Below are 23325 nucleotides of genomic sequence, written 5' to 3'. Positions count from 1 at the left end.
TTTCTCCATCAGAACTAACTACCCAAAATTATTTTGAAGCCGTATGTCTCATAGAGGCTTTTTGCAGTAACATTTACACTAACAATGGATTTTTTTCTCTAAATGTCATTCATTTTGTCTCCCATCTCTCCCTCAGATTATGTTTGTATCACTGGAAGTTGAAGATGTTCATTTCCTATCGGGGTACTGCAGGCTTAAGCCTCACATTAATCAGAAGTGGGCATTTGCGATACAGTCTAGAGTATTGCAAAGATTGCATCTTGGATAAGCGTGTTCTCCTGCCTAGGACAGGAAAAAACATTAAATCAATTAAAATATAAGAGATTGGATGCTCTCCTGGATAAAGAACAAGATTTGGAGTAAGAAGGCTGTCATGGATAATCTAACTCACATTTTTATCCTCTCTTTACAGTCACAGGGACTTAAAACCAGAAAACCTACTGCTGGATGAAAAGAACAACATCCGGATAGCAGACTTCGGGATGGCATCACTGCAGGTTGGGGACAGCTTGTTAGAAACCAGTTGTGGGTGAGTGTCTCAGAACATGTTGCAAAAATCAGTGACAGATTCCAGATGTAAAAGTTGTCTATAGTGAGGGTTTCAGTAAAGATCTGTAGACTTAGACTGTGCATTGTTATCTCCCAGTAAGATAATAAATTAATATGATGCATGTAGTATATAAGGTACCTTAAAGGATTTTTAAAATGCTTCACAGTGAAAAGCAGGCCTCTGTAAGTGTCACATATGGATATAAAAATCAAGGCTTTCAGGTTTGGATTATCTGCATATGCTAGTGTGTGTTTCCTTTCATTAGCCATGATACTTCTAGGAACTGAAAACAGCAATATTGGTTGGTCTTAAATAGAGGCTTTAAAATATTAGGAGGTGGGAAAAAAAGAACCTAGGGCTTCTGAAATGGAATTTGCATGTCCTGATTAGGCTGCCTGCTTGTGGCTCTTCGTGTTCATGTTCCACACTGCTTCGTGTCGTCTTACATCCAGTATTGACAGGGAGACAGCAGGGTCCTTTGCAATTACAAGTGGGGCATGAATACAAGGAAGCTGCCTAGAGGAATATTTCAGGGGCAATCTAAAAACTTTTCCATGGCAGTTCAGTTGCCAGCAAGAACTTCCTAGGATTTTCCAAGAGAGACAGCCTAACAGCTGGGCAAAGCCTGGATGCCTGGCCAAGAACAGGATGTGCTTTCCAGGGACAGTGCCCTCTCATCACCCTTGCCTCTAGGGACACCACTGTACCATTTCCCCTAAACCTGCCATAGCTATGGCTTGGGTCTGTGGTGACTGTGCAGGGAGCTGTCGCAGTGAGCTGTGGCAAGGGCAGCAGCTGCATCGAGCTGCTGCACCCTGGCACCGCTACGCCAGCTTTTAGCTGTGTCTGAATTTGTTAAAACAGTGAGCTCAGCAACTGAATTTGCAGACAGTTGCAGCAGATTTCCATCTCCTCCCATACAGACTTACTCTTCCTGGCCTTTGGTTGTGTGAATCTGATGACTCCAGCCCAGCCCCATCCTCAGCCACTTACAGTCCATGCTTTTTCAGTCTGTGCTCTGAGCCAAGACAATTCAGAGTAGGTGTGCAGCCATCCTGATTCTGTGTACAGAGCGGACACTGACATCTCAGTTGGATGATTCTGCTTTCCAAGTCATGAATAACAGATGGCAAAATTATTCAAAGTCTATGATATGATCAAATGATGGTTGATGAGTACACCGAGACCCACCCATTCCTTCCTGTCCATGTTAAGTCCACATCTGACTTCTTAACAGTACAGATGAAAAGCAAGGAACTATGAGTCTGCATATCTGTTGCTTGCATGTGCTTTAAAACCTCCGCTCTAGATTAGGAAATTAAGTCCTCCCTGCGGTTACCACAAAGCCTCTATATTCTTTAGGTGTAATTCCCCTCCTTCCAAACCAACCCAGTCTCACATTGCTCTGTGGGATTTTTCGAACTCCTCAGGAACTTCTCAGTAGGGTTCCTGTTCTTGTTAGCACCAGGATCTGTCATCCAGGTCTAGAGTCTCAAAAGGGAGACTTCCTTTCCCTAAGCTGTGCTGGAATTCAAACCTCCATGCTTCAAGCAGAGCCAGCCCCCACACAGCGGCCTTAAAACGCACTAATAAAGAAATCAATGGAACGGAAGAGACGTGCCTGTAATAAACAGCACACAGCAGCAAAGCTATGATCTCCTGCCTTGCAGATGCATTTTAAGTGTGGTGCCAATCACTAGGCCTCCATGTGAGCTATTACACCACTTCATTAGTTTTCTTGGCATGGAGCCCAGCATGGCTGATACTGGTGTCTTGTGATCTCTCTGGTTTGGAGGGTGAAGGGAGGAAGGAAGTAGGGAGTATATAACAATATACCACACTGTTCACAAAGAAAGTCAACCCATTTATACACCCTTTCCCTTGGAGCACACACAGTAACCAACCTCAGAGCTTTTCAAGGCAGCAGTTTTACCTGCTTGTGTAGTTGGTACTTTCAGCCAGCATGAAAAGGAACATAACAGAGTGAGTCATGCCTGAGATACAGAGTTTTAATGAGATGTTCCTCTGTGCACCCAGAAGTTAATTTCCAGAATGGTTTTATCTGTGCTGTGAACACTGATAATGAGATGAAACTGTAACATATTCACTGACAGTCACACAAGGAGTCTCCAGGTATTTCTGTTAGTCAGAGTGGGAGGATCAGATGGGGTTCAGCCGTGTTGTGCAGCTAACTTTGTCACTACAACATAGCGGTTAGAGTGCAGTCAAAAGTTTTTGCTGTCACAAGTGAACTGCTAAGTTTAGTCCAGAGTTTGGGTAGGTTTTAAGTCACCACAGAACTTTGACTGACCTCACAAAGATAATCATGTAACCTGAAGTATGTTGTATTGCATACCTCAGAGTCAGTGGTTTTGGGAGCTTCTCCTTAGATCTGCATGGTTTTCTGTAGCACTGATGACTACCTGGAGAAAACAATACAAGTTCAATCCAGTTGTGTTTCTTTAGGAGAGGGAGGAAAGGTGGACTTGCTGTTTCACTGACGTAAGTTGTCACTGACAGACTACGCATTGGGCCTTGATTGTAATGAATCCCCATTACTGAAAACGTGTATTTTGCAATCTTGCATATACACAGCACAGAGGAATAAGCTGTGGTCTTATGACATGTCTTTAGACTCTTGAGGGGAAGAGTAGCTGTGTGCAGGGTCTGCAGGAATAATTCTGCTTACTGCAGAAATTACACAGCCAGGCAGTCTCATGGAGAGATGGTCTCTGAAATGCTGAAGTAACACAGAGAGTCTCTGCATTCCTCCAAGAGCAGAGGATGTCTCGGAACAAACAGCAGACAAGGAAGGAAGTGGAAGATGTGATAGAATGCTGCTTCTGTTATTTTAGATCTCTTCGGCTCTTCGTCCTTTTACCCATCCAGGCAATGGCATGCAGAGACACTCCACTCTCTTTTCACATCAGTTGTTCCCAGCATGCTGCCTCTCACTGTTTCAGAATGGTAGATATTGTCCAATCCATCCTGAACTGCCACTAGGCAAGAAGAGTGAGTGCCTTATGATTAAACCTTACAATTGAGACCCAGGTGATCTGAGCTTGATTTCTGTCTCTGATGAAGGCATTTGGGGTGGTCTTGACAAGATGCATTTCCTTTCTCTGCTTCAGTTCTGCATCATTGCGGTGCCCAAGTTGCTCTGAACATAAATTGCAGTCATTTCTATAGGAGTCTTGGAAAAGTAGGAAGGGTTGGGGCATTCCCTAGACCTTATTCCCTTTTCTTAAGCTAAGAGATCTTATGGCTAAAGTAAAGTATTGAAAGAGAATACTTTCGAGTTACTGTTGTTGGGAGCTTTTAAAGATCATTCCTAATTTGCCATTGCTTCTTGCAAAAACCTGGCAAAGTAAATTGTTGCCGTCTCTTCACTTCTTTCCATTTCACTCAACATAGCCCTAGAACACTGAGTTCTACTGGATGGAGATGGCTGCAAGCTGCCAGGTAACTGAGAACCCACGGCACTGCTTGTCTGTGTGCTGCCTGTCTCCAAATCTATCCCAACCAAAAGCCAGGGCAGGGTAGGACGTGTAAATGTAGCTCACACCAGCATGAGACCCAGTCTTTGAAGAGGCAGTTCGTATGGACACTGACACCACTGCTGACAGTCCCACAACTGCTGTATGCAGCAGTTCCCCCATATTGGTGTCCTCATATGGAACCCCTGGCCTGATCCAGAAAGCTGTGTGCATGTGGGAAGAGTGATGCTGATTATGATTTTATTGAGAGTGAGAAGAGAGCCTTGTGCCCGTCGGTGACATAATGGAGGAAAAGAGCAACTTCCAGTTCCAGCACAGTCAGTTTTTCTGCTCTCAGCAGAATCTATGCAGACCCATAGATTGCCTAGATCTATCCAAAAAAAAAGGCACATATTCTCATTAAGACTTGATTACTGGCTCTAACCGTAACAACTGATGCACTGTGCTTATGTTAGAAGTACTAGCAGATATCATCTAGCTTCGAGTCCTTTACATCTGTATTGGCTCTAGTTTCCGCTCCCTGGTTGTCCTGGTCAGTTGTTGTCAGTCCCAGATCTGTTTCCCGTTGGGTTTGCTCTCACTTTGGTTTGGTTTGTTATGTTGTGTTAAATCCAGACAGGGCAGCTCATAGTATCAATTTCAGGTAGAAAAAAAATCTTCTGTGAAGTGTTGCAAATACAGGTAGAATTTTGATCACGATGCTCTAGATTTAGAGTTTCTGCTAATAAATGCAAACTGCAGTTTCATAAACCTGTCTAGAGAATGCAAACAAATATTCAACTTTTCCCTTTTTAGTAAAGGATACTAGAAATTTTCCTTTTTTATGGAAAAAAAAACCCATTTAATTTATGCTAGACTTAGTGGAAATGTTTCAGCCCATGCACAAACTTTCCTCTCATTGCTACAGACTTTCCAGCTTAGGCCCCAAGTGAAATAGAAGCATTGGGGACAACACCACACCAACACTGCCGCACCCTGACTTACCCGCAGAGTACACTGTAACCTCTTGAAGCTTTATTTTAGCAATTCTTAACTTTTGATTTCTCAACTTTGCAATCTTTATGCCTTTTAATACAGGGGTCTTTTTCATTTTTTAAAATAAGATTTCTTAATGATTTCAAGTCTTAATAATTTGAACTTATATATTAATGAATGACCTGTTTTGCAGATTTCCCAAAAATATCATTGCTCTCAAGCAGTACACAGCTGTAAGAAGACTGAGGGCTAGATACTGAGTTTTCTCATATAAAGCTAAGTGACTGAGATGAAGCTGTAATGGTAAAATAGCACATAGGTTTAACTACAGCTACTATCTTAATTGCAGCCTTACCTACAGCTACTGCCTTCACTGCAGCCTTAACTATCCATTTCTACTGGAACCATTTCTTCAGTCTCTCCCTGTCTTACTTTCCTGTGTGATCTGCAGCCATCACTTTCTCCTCTCAGGGTGCTCTAATATATGTTCTTCTGAAGAATTCCCTTCATCTATTTTGCAACTCCTCTAGCGTTCCGCTTCGTCTTAGCACTTTGCTACCCAGCATGGGAGGAAAGCTTAGGTAGCCTTTTGCATTAGTGAGTAACTGCTGTCTGTGAAAGCCAGCCTGCACATGGTGATTAACAGGTGAGGAGGAACGGACTCTAGCATCCAAGCAACAGCAAAAACAACCAGACATGGGAGAACTTCAGTGCACCTGTACAACCTCCTGCATCAAGGTAACTTCATGCATAAGAAGACCAGAGCAAAGGAGACTTCTTGTTCCTCCCTCTCTGCCAAAAGTCTGCCACCAGCTTTGAGGCCTAAAGAATGGCACCCAAAAGAAGCTTTTTTGTTTTCCCCAAATAGTACCATCTTGAAGTGTGGGACCAAAGGACCCAGGCATAGACATTCATCTGTGATGGGACTTGGGAACCCATCAGACAATGTAACACATAATTTGTCACACTGTGGAGGAGAATCACAGTTTTCTATGTACTTCTTGATAAACCAACTCCTCAGGAAAAGCTGTTACTTTATTACCCCACATAAGCCTTATGTGGGTAGTCGATTTGTGTGTGCACAGTGCAGATCTCTTGTACCTACATAATGAGACCTGTAGGTTGCAGCCACATCACATCTGCACTGAAGATAGGCCCTGCTTGCCTCAGATGTACTGTAGCCGCACCGTATCTTGATATGCACAGACCAAGAACTACTTTTCTAGTTCTTCAGACGAAATTCAGGATAGATACATCAAGGATTTACACATTTCTTTCTGAGTGCCTGACTTACCTGCCCAGGGCTGTCCTAGATTTCACCATTGCACTCTGGCTTATATCCACTGTTTGAAATCCACATAAATGCTTTGCTAAGGTCCCCAAGATCCTTAAGATTACTGTGTCCTAGAGTCATAGCTGTGAATGACCATTCAGAGAGCCCTTCCTACCCCAGGCAGACTAGCCTGGGAAAACACACATCACCCTTGAAATAAACTCTGCCGATGTCGGTGGCTTTTTAAAAAGCAGTATCCCCAGGCAGCAACTGCTTCTTGATCTTGCTGAGCAATAAATTTATTTTTTATCAAGGGCAGATTGTGGCTTTTGCTGCAGGGAGATGTAGCTGAATGATGACAGGGAATGTTGCTCTTGATACGTGTATATTGGATAATTAGTTTTAAGAGCTAAAGAAATATTCGTGTCTGTAGAAAGATAAATAGATTTTTTTATTAAATTTGACTTTTCTCTATAAAACACTTGAAGTTGTTCTGTGATTGGCAGCATGGAAATGGGTTTTCTATGGCTTCTGGCTGGCCAGAGGATCCCTTTTAGAGCTGTTAGCCAAGATATCTAGCTAGTATGTGCTGGCAAGAATTCAGAATGGCTATGCCAAAACCTTGTGCTCTCTGGGCAGTTGCAGTGCACCTGTTGAATGATCAAATCAATCTAACTTATTCAAAGGTTTTATTGTAGCATGATCTCCACTCATTCTCCTAGATTTTAGTGGAATTTCAGCAGTGTAAGACACTTATCAGATTCCACTGCACTCCAGCTGACCTCAAGGAGGTAAATGCTTTAAATCCATTTGCTGGTAGGACACAAATAGATGCGTACCTATCTTTGGTTCTTCACAACACTTACATTCTTCTTTTTAAGGATGTTAGCACAGAAGACTTCCCAGGTGATTACATTGCTCAGCATCCATGACTAAGAGTTCTGAAATCTTTGTTGGAGTCATACAAATAAAAAATCAGAAGTACTCTGCAAATTGAGATATTGACTATTTCAGTGCACCCAAGATGGCGTGGCCACCCAGAAAGTATTGTGCTGAAGGATGATGCTGAACTGTACAGGATACTATGCAGGATTTGAGAAGTCTGGCTTAAGTTTCTACCCCAGGCACAGACACCCTCTGTAGCAGCCATTTAATGTCCTGCATGTCTTCAGGACTCATCTTCTGCAGGGGAGGCAATGGTAGCACAGCACCTGACAGAAGTTAAATGCATGCAAGGTGAGGAACTCAGACACGCTAATTGACAAGAGCTCAACAGTTACCTAGATCTAGTTACCTAGATTCTCTCCTTTGTTACTCCTGGTACATTTACCAGTAAACCTGATAGGACTCACTTATATAGAACACATTAGAACTGGTCTTTCTATTCCGGGGTGACTAAAATGAGTGAATGTCCATGATCTGATATAATTCCTAGATTCTTTTTGCTAGCATGGCTTTTTTACCCAAATTATAATTCCATTACTGCCTTTCCTACAGCTCCCATACTGCCCTCTTCCACAACTCTGTCTAAGGAATCTGGCACTGGTGACAGTAGGCTGTGTTGTACAGTCCTGGGTTGCAGTCCCAATTCTGGTGCTACTACTTAATTCTGATTTGTGTGTACACAAATAGGGATAGCCTGTACACTCTACACTGATTTTATGTAGGAAAAAAAAAAAAAAGACACCACCCTAGTCAAGCATACTGGCAAAAATAATGTAACTTATCTTCTAAAAGGTTGTAAAATCATGCATTAGTCCAGTGGAGTAGCTGTTTAGTTGTTAAGACTTTAGGGTGTTAAAAAAGACAAGTGTAGAGTAGCTGTTGGATTGCTATAAAGAAGCAAATTCACAGGGAACAATACACATTGGGTGACTGGAAACACATACATAACATCAAGCAATTCAGCGTCTTACTCTGGCCTCACTTTCTTTCCAGCAGTGGCCAGCAATATGCTGCAAGTCCACCAGATGAGCCTCGCTTAGTCAAAGAGCCACAATTTTATTAACATTATTTACTAATTCAACTTTATTTCATTATTGTTGCTATCACGCTTTTTGTTGTTATAGAAGCTTTTGCCCTAAAAGGTTAAAGCCTTGTACAAATCCCAGAGAATTCAGTCATGCAAACTTCTGTGAGGAACGAACGCTGTGGTGGCGTTGCTCTTGTTTTGGTCAGAAGACTAGACTCATGGTGAGGTTCTGGTCACCTTTTTCAAGCTGTGGCCAGCTCCAGCTTTTAAAAATGTTCAGTAACATTGTTAATGTCCATATGACTGCCAGAAACAGAGCTGCCAAGAGAGCCTAGGTAGTCTGCCCTGCCCACTAGGCATGACTCCATTCTTTTTTGTTCTCCCAAGGGCCAACTCTGGCCAGCTCTCTGAGGGAAGGCTATGGTTTGCATTACTGTTTTGACTCTCAAACAGAGCTTTATGAAATCCAGTCTAAATTAAGATGGTACTGAGCAGATAGACCTCATTAGAATCCCTGTGATAACCTTTGAAGTGGAGGTGGGAGGTGTATGAAACTGTGTACTAAATTTCTGAATTCCACCTTTCCTAGAATTTTCAAGGGATAAACTGCATTTCTCTCTCCTTGCTTAAGCCTCACTGTCAAGGTAACTGCAGTCCCAAGTGTACCCTGAGTTTATTATGATCTGCCAAAAGCTGTGATACCAAATCAGGGTGTTCCATGCCCATGGGGTGATATTTTGCCATATGAAAAGTGTAGTGTGTATGGAAATCCAATTAATGAGCTGTCTCACTGGGCATTAATGCAGCATCTTGGCACAAAGCTAACCTCACTGTGCTTCTGTTTTGCTCATTACTTTGTGAGACAGGTATTGCCCAGCCATGATTGCATTTGTCACAAGAAACAAATGCACAAATGAAGACAGGCTCAGGGACTGCTGGGAAGTGTCAGTATAAACAATAGCAGGATTTGCACACAGATCTCAGACAGTTTGCCTCCTTTTTACTTGTCAGGTTACTTTAGTGAGGGCTGTAAAATAAATAGCCATGGCTATAATCTTTAGGAATAAAAATGATTACGTGGCAAGTTGGAGTAATTAACTATTCTCAGACAGGAATCAAACCAGAGATATATGGGTAGGAGGATGCAAAAAGAATATATTAGCTCACTAGGTGATAGTGCTACTGTCCATCCTTTTTAGTTTTTTAAAAGAAAAAAAATGTGTGTTGAAATCATGTATTGGCAGCTTTTATGACTGGTGGAGTAATTGAGAGCAATCTTAGCAGAGGAGATTTAGGGATGCATGTGTTTGGTCTGAAAACATTATTCTGTCTTTTTTCTCATAAAAGGCTAGCCAGCGTGAGTCCTTCCTCCTAATCAGATAGAAATCTCCGTTAAAGGGTGGAATTAGAGGGCTGGAATTGTATGTAGTTACAGAATACACATGGTGTTCTCTTTATTCCTCACTTTTAAGAAAATCGTAGTAGGGCCATGGAATGATGAATTACGCTAGTTCTTGACCATTTTCTGAATTTCTTAGAAATGTGTTCTCATTGAGGTAAGGAAAAAACTGCTGGATTTGCATGCATGCATTGTGTGTAAGTGAGGCAATTATGATTCTGCTAAACGAAGTGAATATGCAGTTGATCCATGAATATCAGACTGTAACATGCTCATTTGATTTTATTTTGTGTTTCAGATCACCACATTATGCTTGCCCTGAAGTCATCCGGGTAAGTTGGTTAACATCACTGTGTGTAAATATATTTTTTGAAGTGTCATTCATTGCAAGTATGTAGGTAGACCCTTTGTACAGGAGATTTGTCCAAGACAGATAGAGTTAGAAAGAACACAAGGAGCAGAACTACAATTTTGTTTGTTTGGCTCAGTCCCAAATCAAGCCATATTAACTATATGAGGGAAATGATACTTCGTGCAGTGTGATCAGGCAGAAATACAGTAGCCTCATTTAACTTGATGTTTCTACTCAGGGAGGGCAGTCCTCTACGCTTTCCTGTCTCTGTTGTAGCTGTTATTTCAGTAGAAAATCTGGGGGTGGCTGTCAGCAATGTTGGTTTCAGTTAAACAATTGAACTGTCCTTTCCCTCTGCTCTGCCTTTGTTCTCTGAAAATAAGTATCCAATATTCAGTGGACAAGATTCCCCTCTTTTAAAGCATATCTTTAACGTAAAGCCAAGAAAGAAGCATAGAGAAGACAATGTCCAGACAGTACTATGGGTTCATACATAATGCAACTGGTGACAAGCTGCCTGAAGAACCAGGGAAGAGAAAAACACATTCTTGACATCCTTAATGCACATCTGACACTATTTAAGTGCCAGGTTTAATCATTTGTGAATTGTTGACCATTCCTGCCCTCCTCTCCAGTTCTGAACATGTTCTCACAAATCCCAGCTAAGACTGTAAACTGACATTCATAAAAAAATCAGTTAGGGGATTGTGTCCTGGTCTCCTGGTTGGGAAGGCCACCGTGGTAAGCAGGTGGCTGAATTGAAAAGTGGGGTTTCCCATTCTCCCTTCTTTTGGTCTTCAAGGATAAGTAATTCATTTGCTAGCAAGCGGTCTTTTGAACCTCTTTGTCATTGCTGCGCAGGGAGAAAAATATGATGGAAGGAAAGCAGACGTCTGGAGCTGTGGAGTCATTTTATTTGCATTGCTAGTGGTGAGTCATCTTCCTCGAGCTATCCCTTAAAAATGAAAAATCAAAAAATGCTGCTGTATTTAATGGCGGTTCTATTGAGATCATGTACAGATTGGGGTTTTTTTAGTTCTTCTATTTTAGTATCTCTCAGTTGCATCCTTTTCCTCTTATTTCTACATCAGTCCCAAAGGAAGAGCATGAGGAATACTTCATTTTTCTTTGAAATGCTGCCTACCTGCACAAGAGTGCATAGGCAAGTGTCAAAAATTTGTCTCCGTAAATGCTCTTTCCTGTGTTATGATGTTGCAGCACTTTTTTTGACTGGAAAAGATGTGCGGTGTTTCAACTGCAGGATACAGGGAGTGTCATATAAGTTATCCTATACAGGACCAAAATATGGCAGAGTTTAGGAAGTGTTTGTTTTTTTCACACATGCGTATGTGTGTTTCAGTAGGTATATGCATATATTGACTGCAGTGTTTTATCAAGAGATGATTTGAGTACGATAATTTCCTTTCGTGTAAGTATAGAGCTACATTTTAATTTGGTACATTTGGGAGTATAAAACTGAGCCAGTGGTACAAAGTTTAAATTAGTTTCTGTCTATCTCAGTAATACTTTCTTTAGTATTCAAAATTGGTATTTTGTAACTTATCCTTCTTTTGGTCAAAGTTTTAATTCTCCGTAGTATTTATTCTGATTTGCAGTGGTTGTGTGATACCCGTAAACATACAATAGTTGGATGTCCAGCTGAAGGCACATAGGCTTGGCATTTATTTCCATGGTATACTGTAGGATAATATAGTTTATGTTCATGTAATCGTATAGCATGTGCAGATGTACACTAGAATAGATTTTATGTGCATGTTAAGGTTCATGTATATCTATAATATTTTATATTTTATATTTATTTATCTGTGTAATTATATCTGTAATGGTTTTTTATATCTATAATAGTTCAGATGATCATCTACACTTATAAAAATAACAAGCTCAAAGTCACATTCTGATGTCCTTGTACATTTATTAGTAAACCTAATGACTTCATTTAAATGTTTTATTTTAACAAAAGCATTTTTGCAGTGTACAATCAGAATTAGATTCTGCACATCATTTTTAGTTAAAATACTTGAATATTATAAAGGTGTTTTGTTTCAAAATATATGCTGATTTTTCTTAATGGCCTGAATCAAAATACCTTGAAGTGATCTCAGTATGATGCTTTAATTCAGCTTAACCAATCTTTCCCTTTTCTGTTTAGTTATTACAATTCACTGATGTTTTTGAAGTTTCAAATTTTTTATCATGATGTTACTAATGAAGAACTAAAATGTCTCATTGGATAGCATCAACTATTGCACCTAGCAGCTATTTTCGTGGCTCATAAAATAGAACTGTATAATGAGTTCTTACTATAAGTTCTTGAGTTTGTAAGAATCGAAAAAAGAATGTGTCAAGATGGTTAGGAATTGTAGAAGTGGGCTTTTCATTTTCAGGGGGATTCTTTGGCAAGAATTGGTATCTCTCTGTTGCTGTATCTTCACTTGTTCCTACATTTAAACATGAGCCCGCAAAATGATTGAAATATCATGGAAGGAGAGGGCAGAGCTCTCCAGTTAATTTTGTCAAGACAAACCCTACAAAAAGTCTCAAACTATAGTAGCAGGTGGTAGCAATAAAAGAGCTGTAGTTGTTACCTTCAAGAAATGCCACAAAGCAGCCTTGCTGACTTCATCATGGCTTAAATTGTGTTAGCCAAATTACTGAACTATCAGAATTGATTTTCCTTTAAGTCTGGAATGGTTAGGAAAAAAAGTAGGTAACTCGGGAGACTGGTTACAGAAGACAGGGAGGCCCTCTCTCTTCAAGGCCACTTGAATGGACAAACAACAGTAAATAGTGCCCAGTAGCGCTTGCCATCACGTGGGCTTTGTCAGGCTTCTGTAAATGGAACTGTTGGTCTCCATAAACCATAGACACAGGGTTGCTTATACAGATGCCCTACTCTCTGTAGTAAGAGCAGTGCCAGAGTTGACAACTTAAAGCTTCATCATCACAGCAGCTGACAGCTTGCAGCTTCCCACAAACCATCCTGGAAATCAAGGAATCTGGGCACCTACTAGAATTAGGTGGTGAAAGAAGGAAGTGAGAATATCTAGGAATGTGTGGACTTGCTATAAAAGGGTATTGGCTTCAGTCAGTGGAGTTATCCTAAGGATTTCAACTTCTTTTCTTCCTTTCTGTCCTTGCTGCAAGGATAGGTCTTTTGTTGCTTTTTGTGGAAAGCTGACAATCTACTCAAAATGCAATTTCAGCTAAAAAAATCTCAAGCCATTCATGTGAGCAAACTACAGTAGGGAAGCAATAGGAACTGGTGGCCTGACCACAACATGGGAGCTGGATGGAGTATATTAAACAGGTAGAACGTCTGCTGCTTATGAAGGCTAATGTGGGTTAGGGTTTCTTTCAGCTGTGTTATTTCACTGGTCCATCGGAAAGACTGAAAGTCTCTCAAATGCTGTCCACCTCCTTTTCAATGGCTGCAATAAATGTGTCTCAGAAAGATTAAAAACAAGGAGACGATAAACATTGCTGCTGTGAAAGTATGCCCAGGAGGAATACCAGATCAAAAGCTTGAGCTGAATTTAAGCGAATCCATACATCTTTGGTGAATTTTGCCTGGAAAAGCAATTTTATATTTTGTATTACGTTTTATACTGGTAGTTGTCTAATTAAAAAAAACCTGTATCCTCCATTTTGTTTCTTATGTTGGAGAAAAAACAGCAGCACTAAGAAATTCTTTGTTTTCGATGGATAAAAAGGGTCTTTTCACTTATTGTAATAATTCATTATGAGTTGACTTCATCTTTCCATTCTTTGACCATATTTGTCCTGGCTTTTCTCCTTTTGCCTTTTTCTTCCATCCGCCACACTGTCACATCTCTGCAGGGTGCCCTGCCTTTCGATGATGACAACTTGCGGCAACTGTTGGAGAAGGTGAAACGTGGAGTGTTCCACATGCCACATTTTATCCCCCCGGACTGTCAGAACCTTTTGCGGGGGATGATTGAAGTGGATGCCTCGAAACGCCTCACGGTAAGAAGGCATTTGCTGCGAGTTATGTGAGCAAGGCTTTATTTGTCCCCTTGTTGCAGTTAACAGTTGAATAACTAAGGTAACTTTGATTTACTACCAGTCCTGTGCGTTTCCTCCTGAGCAAAGAATGAGTGGAGTTGGTGAAGTCTCCAGGAAGAAGTTAGCTACCTTCTGTGTTCAATCATTAGTGCAGATTTCCTTTATGTGTTTTCTCTAGCTTCATGATGTGGCAGTGGGCATTTAGAAGAAATACCCTTACAATGTCTTCTCAGTGCTACTGACCCATTAGCACATTTTGGAGTCTGAGTTGTCTAGCTCTCCTCGCTGGTACAGCAGTTTGTCGGGGATGAGATATCACTGAAGGTCGAACCTATTAGGACTGTTTTATGAGGCTTTCTATTAATCAGAGTATGTTTTTCTCACATTTCTGACAAAAGTGATGGCTTCTCATTTCATGCTATGCAATGTGCATTGTATTCTGTCCTGCATTTGCTCTGCATTATCCTCTAGCAGCCTTCAGAGCAAGTGTCTTCCAGTCTGCTCTTTCATCTTGTGCCCTGTGCTCCTGAGCATGATTAGGCCCACAGTGTTGAGCTCCTGACATTCAGCACTGAGTCTTTGCATCTAGGATGCACCCCATCACTACAACAGAGACTCTGCAAGGGTGAGCAATGTGTAGTGATCGTCTCCTTCATTAATACTGTGTTAACATTTTGAGGAATAAAAAAAAAATTAGCAATTAAAATCATTTTGGAAAACAAGATAGCCTGCTTGTCAGTAGAGGCTTCTGCCTTTATGAGTAGATTGCCCTTGTAAATTCTATTGTCAGGCTGTGGTGACGATTTTATACAGATTTACTAAGCTCACAGATTCTGAGTGGGAGTATGTATAAAAGAATGTAAATTTAAAACTCCTCCTGGTTCTTCAGTCTGCTGAAATATTTATAAATAAACTCTCAGATCACTGCTTGGCCTCTCTGCCGAGACTGCTAACAACAGCATCAGCCTGTGCCAGCTGTGATGCTGCTTTTGGGATGCAGACACCTGTCTGCTAAGAAGTGAACTGAAACTCTTCTCACAGTTCTCTTTACAGTACTACCTGGCAGCTGCAGCTGGGGTTTAATTTCATTCTTTACGAAACCAGGTCATGCTCTTATTCAGTGACGTATGTGAAAAGTTCTTTATGCTATTACTAGTATCCCTGTTTTTGCAAACCCGGTAGCCATCATGTTTGCAGTGCGTAAGTAGCAACTGATTGGGAGGAAAAAAACTATAAACACTTTTAAAAGCCTTTTTTAGACAGATTTTTAAAGAAAGAAAGAATATTTTCATGGAAAGAACACTGCAGAGTTTAGGGCCATACCCTGAGACATGAAACACCTGTTCTCTATGACCGGGAAAGTCACCATGCCACTCTCTTTAGTTTCCTTTCCTTAATGTAAATGTAATGGTTTTTCTGTTGTTTTTTCTTCTCTCAAATATCTTAGTGCTATTGATTTGGATATGCCAGGGAGCACATCATTGGATATTAGATCTTCTTAAAATTATTCAGAACTTTTCCAAAAAGCATATTCCCTAAATGTTTTGAATTGTGCAATACAGCAGAGAATGTACACGCATAAGTGAGAAAACAGTTAAGGTAAACTAAGGTCCCAGAGGGACACCCCTCCTCACCTCCTTTTCTTGATCAAAATTAAGCTTTAATTTCCTTAGGGAGGGAAAAAAAAAAAAACAGATTGCATAGTTATTGGCAAACACTGACCCATGAATTCTGAATTAGAATTTGAAATATAACATATTGAAGAGCTGAGAGCCAGGAGGAAAAAACAATAGCTCTTTATTATTAGCTGCAATCTCATTTTCATTATTTTAGGATCTCTCAGTTTGCTGTCTCTGCTACTGTCGCACTTTCATGCTGTTAGCATGCCGGTTGCTTAGATTGCCAGGCAGAAAGGAGCTTCTTGTTTACTGCACAGGAACTGGAAATACATAGTTCATTCTGAGGAGAGATCTGAATCCCATTTTAGCTGTGTCCTGTGAAAACGCGTATAAATATGAGTTTATTTGGCAACATCTATTCCTAGAAAATAAATCACTTGAATCAATCTGATATTCATACAAAGATCTGAGTGAAATTGCGGCTTGGGTACAATAAGTACAGATGTTATTGTAACCATTACTGACCGTTTTCTCAATATCTCGATGATGAATTCAGCACAAAAATATAGTCAAATATAAGGTCACTAGAATTTTTTTTCTTTCGTTTTTCCCTTTCCCTCTCTGCTTTGTTCCTATTTTCTGACTTGCATCCCTCTTCCTCTTCCTTTTTCTTCTTCCTCTTCCTTTCCCCTTTTTCCTTTCCTTTCCTTTCCTTTCCTTTCCTTTCCTTTCCTTTCCTTTCCTTTCCTTTCCTTTCCTTTCCTTTCCTTTCCTTTCCTTTCCCTATTCCCCTTTTCTTTTCCTCTTTCCTTTTCCCCTTTCCTTTTCCCCTTTCCCTTCCCATGCAACTATATTTCCCTTCCTGAAGTAATTGCCATTTCACAGCATGCCCATACGTTCCCCAGTACATCTGTTAAAATGATCAACAAAAACAACTAGCATTCACGTTTAACTGTCATCATTCAGCTTCAGTGTTAGGGCTTGAGAGGATTAATGGAAAGGAGATTATTGTTGCTGGCCCTTTTCTGCTTTAAGAGATAGGCATTATCTTTCTTTGTATATGATTAATTTATGGAAAGAGGACTTCAATATTTCTTAGTGGAAATATATCACATAGCCTCAGATATGGTTAGTGGGATGTCCTTGACTGCTTTCCTTTACTAGGCCTCTTTTACTAAACATGCTTTAAAGTAAAGGAATCCATGTTTTCCTTTCAGTAGACTGCCAAAGTTGATCCTAGCTGCTGGTAGTGATATTTCTGACCAACCGTATTCATGAAATTTGAAATCAAATGAAGAATGAATACTGAGGTGGTCAGCGTTTCAGAGAGCCTGTCTGAACAGCACAGCCTGAAAAAGCATCATGTAGTCTACAAGGTGATGTCTAACAGAGGTTGTACTGGTCATCTGCATATTAATTAGAGGTAATTATTAGGAAGAGAAGCATTATTTAAACTAGAGGAAGATACTGGCAGAAAAACATGTTTATCAAAGGGACTTTCATGAAAGCAGGTTAGAAGTTAGAAGAAGCATTTCAGGCATATTAGCAGGGTTCTGGGACAGCTGAAGTAGGAGTAGTGTCAGGAGGAAAAAAAGAGAACTAATTTTAAGCTTCAGAAGGTTTATGAAAAAGAATGAGGTTTTTCTTAGTTATATGCTCTTTGGAAATGGAATATTCTTTTCCTTGAAGGTTTCCAGTGATTCAACGTCTCTACAGCAGAGAATTACAGCTCCTGTAGTGGAATCCATTTGCATTCTCAGCTGATATTTTCTTCTACAGAAACACAAAGGCAAAGGGGGGAAGAGTAAACAGCTTTTGGTCCACTCTTCTTTTAAAGATAGATAAGCATTATCAAAACCTTGTCTGTAGGGCAAGGTGGATCAGAGCAGATATTGCAGAATAAGCTACTCTGATAAAGCTGTTATTGTTCCAGTGTTGACGTTTTATTCCGGAGTAGAATGACTTGTCTTATATGTTGGGTGTCCACATAGTCTGAAATACCTGGCCCTGGATATTATCCAACTTAAATTACACACGTTTTCAGAATCTCCTATCTGCTTTCTGTTTCATTTTGTTTTTTCTTGGATCTAATGTATGCTAGTGATTGACCATAGCATCTAATGTATGCTAAAAAAATGAACAAGGGTAATCTCACCTGATTCCTTCTGCGTTTTTCTAGAAGGTCATATGGTAAGGTGCGTATTACATCATTTAACTTATCTCACTTTATCAGCTATAGAATGGAGGTAATTTTCCAGTTGATGTATGTAGGCTGTAAGCTTTTGGCTGCCAAGGGCCTATTCATGCACCGTGCATGTAGCACAGTGATACCTTGCCCTTGTCAAGGTCCTTGGAGGCTGTTATAGTATGGTTGCTACTACTGACACAGGTCATGTTTCTACCAGTGCTGTTTGCACTGCAACCTTGAATCCTTTGGACAGGCATGGCCTTTATCTTGACATTATACAGTAGGGTTAAAGCTCAAACTAGAGAATCTTCTGAATGATGAAGATTCTTCTGAGGTGTGGGTCAATTTAGTGTACAGATGAGTTCTATACTGTTCCCTTTCTGGACAGAGAAGTTTGAAATTTGCTGTGAGTTCAAGCTCAGAAGCCCTCATCTGTATCCACAGACTTCAAGAAAGTTTTTTTTCAGGTCAGAACTTTTTAGCTTGGCAACCACTCTGTCGAGATCAGTGCTGAGGATATAGACAGTGCTGTCTTCCACCTGCCTGCCTGTCTCCATCTGTTGCCGTAGAATTCAGATGTAAGCTCCCTGGGGGAGGAGACCTCATTTTTTTTATGTGCTTGTACAGCTCTGTATCACAATGGGTCTCTCATCTGTATACTTCGGTATACCAGTTTAATGTATATTGGAATTAATTTTACATAAAACCATGATAAAGGAATTTCCCCTCTCCTTCCCTTACAGCATTTTAGCTTGCAGAAGTCTCTTCTCTGACTGCACATGTGCAACAGATCTGAGCATGTTTTGCTGTTTCAGAGATGACGTCATGAGACAATTGCCTGCGGTGGCTAGGAGATATTAGGAAGCAGTGTTTTTACAACTACCATAAAATGGCATTAAATCTGGAAAACTCATGCAAACAGCAAAAAGAACCCTCTGGGAAGGGTTGTTAAATGCCTTCATCACTTAAATGCCTTTAAACATTGTGTTTAAATGAAAGCAGAAGGAGTGAGATTAGCTCCCACTGTGTATCTCCCTCCCCTGCATTGCATAGTAAAAAGCATACAGATTTCTCCCTGTCAAAACCAATCGCCCTCCCATAACCCTTCTGTCACTTTAATACAGATAAAAAGCAATAAAGCATTAATTAATTACCTTTAAAAAAGCAGTGAAGATGTTGGCAGCAGCAAGCACACTTGTAATGGCATTTCAATGCAATTACGTTTGAATCAGAATAGAAATTGGTTTCATAGAATACTTTTCATATCTGGGATATCCCAGTGTACTTCACAGCAATAGTTGTGTCGTGGATTGAATGGCAGATGTGTAGGTAAACAGCAGCTATGAGAGCTCTCGTACATCTTTGAGTATATATAAGGGTGCTATGGGCTGCTCTTTTAGAAAAATGCTGTGAGTTTATTAGTTTGAAGGAGGTTGATCAGCATCCCTCTTTGACGTCTTCTCTGAAGGAGCCCAGAGGTTCTGTGACTAAGACATGAACTAGTGAGCCTCCTTTCTTCCCCCTCTCTGACTCAGAAAATGAAGTGCTGTTGTCTGGTTCACTACAGCATTTCTCTGTATCACGGCACAAAAGAACAATGTGACCCATGGAGACAATATGCAGCAGGAGAAGCAAGCATGAAACAGGCTTGGACATAGCTTAGCTGTATCATCTGCATCTTGTCTGAAATCATTAATGTCTCACCCACTCTATGTGGTGTACATGAAATAACGAGTAGATATGCTTCTCATAGTGTGGTTTTACCAAGCAGAGGAGGTACAGTACACTCCTTAGCAGATCCACTCAGTACTATGGACCTGACATGTAACCATGCTAAAACCTGTCCCATCAAAACTGTACAAAATAGGCTCTTGCAATGTTCTGTGTTTGTACCTCAGCTTGCAAAGAATCACAAGGACAAGGACTGCATCTTCAGGCTAATAGGGGAAGACCTATAATGTTTATCCTACCTCCTTGAGCTAAACTGGTCGTGGAAGATTGCATTATGTTGGGAATACGCCACCTTTCTTTAATAGTTCAGGGATGAAAGGGCTACCTAATGCAAGGGAATTGTGATGAAGTGGGATTATTATGGCAGAGCTGAGGCCACAGCTGGAAGCTGTGCAAGTCTGCCAGGGCCCATGGGTGGGTGTGCTGGTGCCATTGGTGTTCCCAGCATGTGGGCTGCTTAGAAGACAGCTAGGTATGCAAGTACCAGCTGCACCTCTGATTGCAGTGTTGAAACAGTCTCAATTTTAAAGAAGGCTGTTTGTCATACTGAACTCTCCAGCCTCCTGTCATGCTTTCCTAAGCTGCATTCCCTTGTTTCTTTGTTTTCAGGAAAAGCCCTGTCTTACTTAAAAAATGGTCTCATATAGAGCTGACCTCAGATCTTCGTGGTTTCCCAGGCACGGAGCTGTTGTTCAATAGCACAGAGGTCTCTGATTCCTTGCTGTCTGTAGCAAACACCTACTTTCCATCTCTGAGATTTTTTTGTTTGTCCTTTTCTCTTTTTTTTTTTTTTTTTCCTCTCTCTGATTCTTATTTGTTTGGAATTGAAGTGGAAAGTAATAAGAGCAGGACAGCTCTCTCCATTCTTCCTGACCGGTTTAATGGGTCTGTGATTTCATCTTGTAACTGTTAATACTTGAATTTCCTTCTGGCTCTCCCCTGCCTCTCACCTGCATGTTGCACAAATGGAAGCCTGTGTGCAGTGAGTGTGCATATTGTTCTGCATGTACAAAAGTGCTTCATAAAGAAGAATATAAGAAATATTCTCCACATAATGAATAATCTCTGGGCATCTATGCAAAGTTCTTTTCTGCTGTGATGATGCTTCAAAAAAAAAAAACAGATTAGGAAGATTCTGCTGTAAGTATGTCATATGAACAGTTTGTTCTCTCTACTGTTGAGAGTTTCTCTTGGGAAAACTGTGTTACTTTCTTTTCATTGTGTTTGTAGAAAGCATGGTCATTGTGTAACATTTGCTGGAATCTGCCTTCGGTAGGTGGACAAGGCCACCATTCAGCTTTGATCAGCTTTCTGTTTCGTCCTTCATTACATTGTAAAATGCTCATGTGTGAAACAGGAAAGAGGGAAGTAAAATTAATTTGCAGCCTGGTGTTCAGTTACTGGAACAATAAATGGTGTTATTTCGATATAGGACCTCATTCTACTTGGTCTTTAGATTTTAATGACAAATGTGAAGTCAATCAAGAATGTGTCCTGAGAGAAGGTCTTATCACATATGCACAATTTATTTTGTTTATTCATGTTATCTTTTTGAATCTGTTTCTATTTCCCTCTCTCTCCCTCTGTTTTTTTCCAAAACAAATCTAGAAATGAGCTTCAGGTGTGAAGAATCTGCTACTGTGCACATAAAAAGAGGAGCCGTTTGTTACCTTCAGTTAGGTTATAGAGGGGAAAGGCTTAGGAAGGAAAAAACTTAAATAGTTAAAATACTTGCCTGCAAAACATTGTACTTACACATTTTCCTGGGATTTGCTCCTGACCAATTCCTTATGTCTGGACATAGTCTCATTTCAAGTGGAGTGTGTGAGGATAAACATGCACTTTATGCAGCATAAAGTACCTATTGTTTGTGCAGACCCATCTCTAGAACGTTGGACTGAACTTAAGTAAGACTTGGATAAGGATGTCTTGTGGAGTTACTATTCTGTTTTACAGCACTAATTCCTTGTTTTCTTTTCCTTTACAGCTAGAACATATTCAGAAACACATATGGTATATGTAAGTAACACTTTTTTACTTCACTTTCACATATATTCGTTATTGGTTCAATTACAGGAGCTGATATACTAATGATCTCTGAGGAGAGAAACTGGAGTTTGAAAGCAGCTTTCAAACAGGTGGAGAAATCGGCAGAGGATAGAAAGGCATCTAAAGTTTTGGGGTTTTTTTACCCTTTGCTACTCACATAATTTCATATATATAAGTCAAGCCAGGAACTTTTTGTACAGTTGCTAACAGTTGTTTGAAATAAGACGTTCATTCCAGCATCTCACTGTGTTAAAAAGATACCTGCAAGTGAACAGCAAAAAACCCCAACTAACAGTCGTATTTAGTTGCTATCCAAGTGCTACAGACAATCCCTTGTAATACCTTCTTGACAAGAAAGCTTTTGTTTGTTCCTTCCTCGCATCTTGGCTTTTCTCTTAAGTAGAAACAAAAATGATGATATTGATAAGTAAGCACCTGTGAACAAGAGCTTTTCTGCCTCATAGTCCCTACTCCTTCACAGAAAGCAAAGAAGCTCCTTCTGACCTTGTAACCTGTTGATGTGAGAGTAGTTCTGTGACTTGATTAGAAGCAGCAGCCTTGACAGTGAAACAGGTCTGTGAGAAACGTATGTGTCTGTCTAGTGGTTTGGGTATAAAGAAGATTGATGGCATTTGAAAGTGACCTTGCACTTTGTGTAGCCTTTATAGTATTGCGGGAAACATAAATAAATAACATTTTTTTAAAGCTGATGATAACCTAATCAAACTAGGGAGAATATTTCACATAGTAAACAAAGGAATGATGCTTTGATACACACTTCTTGGCGTCAGCGTACCTACAGGTTCCCCAGGTGGGTGATAAGGAAAGTCCTGCTTTCATATTGCTCTTGGGAAATACTTGAGGATGATACAAATGGGTATTTAATCCTGTTAGCAGGAAAAAAATGCAACTTTTACTTGATTTGTTTTGTTTTCTTTAATTCTATCTTATGGGCATTGTTCACTTCTCTATAATCTGACCTGGGTGGGACCTGAGGACATTCAGCAGTTTGTTGAAGAGCATGTTCACCAGAAATGGTGGCAGCACTCTGCCCATGGCTTTTTCATGTTCTCTACAGTTACCAATTCACATGGCACCTTTTTAAATCAAAGAAGGACTGGAGTGTTGTTTGCTGAGGGTATTTTTAAAAAAACTCTCATGGATAAACGTAGGACAATGTAGGGAGGAAATCTCAAATTGTAGTCTCTGGAATACCGCTCCTATAATGTCTTGCTAGCAATTCCAGAAGTAAATGCTGTTTACATCAGACTGGACAGCTGATCCCCTTTGTTTCTTCATGGAGTGAAATCAACTGACTTTCACTGTGCTTTGATTAGAACTGGAATAGGATATAAACTGAAATGTCATTGATCACTTATATTATTATTCTTACCCTCCTCAAGATTTTTGCCTGGAAGTTTTCACCTGTCGGAGGACTATTGTCCCACAGTCAAATGCACAATTAGGCAAATGTTATATCATGACTTTGTTCTAGTTCAGGATTTGAAGATTTTTCTTCTCTGCAGAAATAAGCATTTGAAAATTGACCTGTACTTCTCAATGAAGATCAGACTCTCTGATGACTGACACAGCAAATATTTTTTTACCTCAATGGAAGTAGCTTCTAAAGCTATTTTCAGAAGTAGAAACTGAGTTTTGCAAAAGCAAGTCTCCTG

The 23325-nt window shown here is 40.2% G+C and overlaps 1 protein-coding gene across 14 annotated transcripts in view; it reads left to right on the top strand.

Annotated features, from left to right (window-relative positions):
- The window catches only part of BRSK2 (BR serine/threonine kinase 2), a 317085-nt gene that overhangs the window by 227449 nt on the left and 66311 nt on the right, over positions 1 to 23325 (top strand). For all 14 annotated transcript variants that reach the window (XM_054068445.1, XM_054068440.1, XM_054068444.1 and 11 more), the window contains exons 5-9: positions 413 to 529; positions 9965 to 9998; positions 10880 to 10948; positions 13877 to 14023; positions 21588 to 21619. In XM_054068445.1, the coding sequence (XP_053924420.1) occupies positions 413 to 529; positions 9965 to 9998; positions 10880 to 10948; positions 13877 to 14023; positions 21588 to 21619 (399 nt within the window). The remainder of the gene's footprint in view (positions 1 to 412; positions 530 to 9964; positions 9999 to 10879; positions 10949 to 13876; positions 14024 to 21587; positions 21620 to 23325) is intronic.

The sequence above is a fragment of the Cuculus canorus genome, chromosome 5 (assembly GCF_017976375.1).
Source record: "Cuculus canorus isolate bCucCan1 chromosome 5, bCucCan1.pri, whole genome shotgun sequence".
NCBI classification, from domain to species: domain Eukaryota; kingdom Metazoa; phylum Chordata; class Aves; order Cuculiformes; family Cuculidae; genus Cuculus; species Cuculus canorus.
This window is presented reverse-complemented; position numbering and strand designations above follow the sequence as displayed.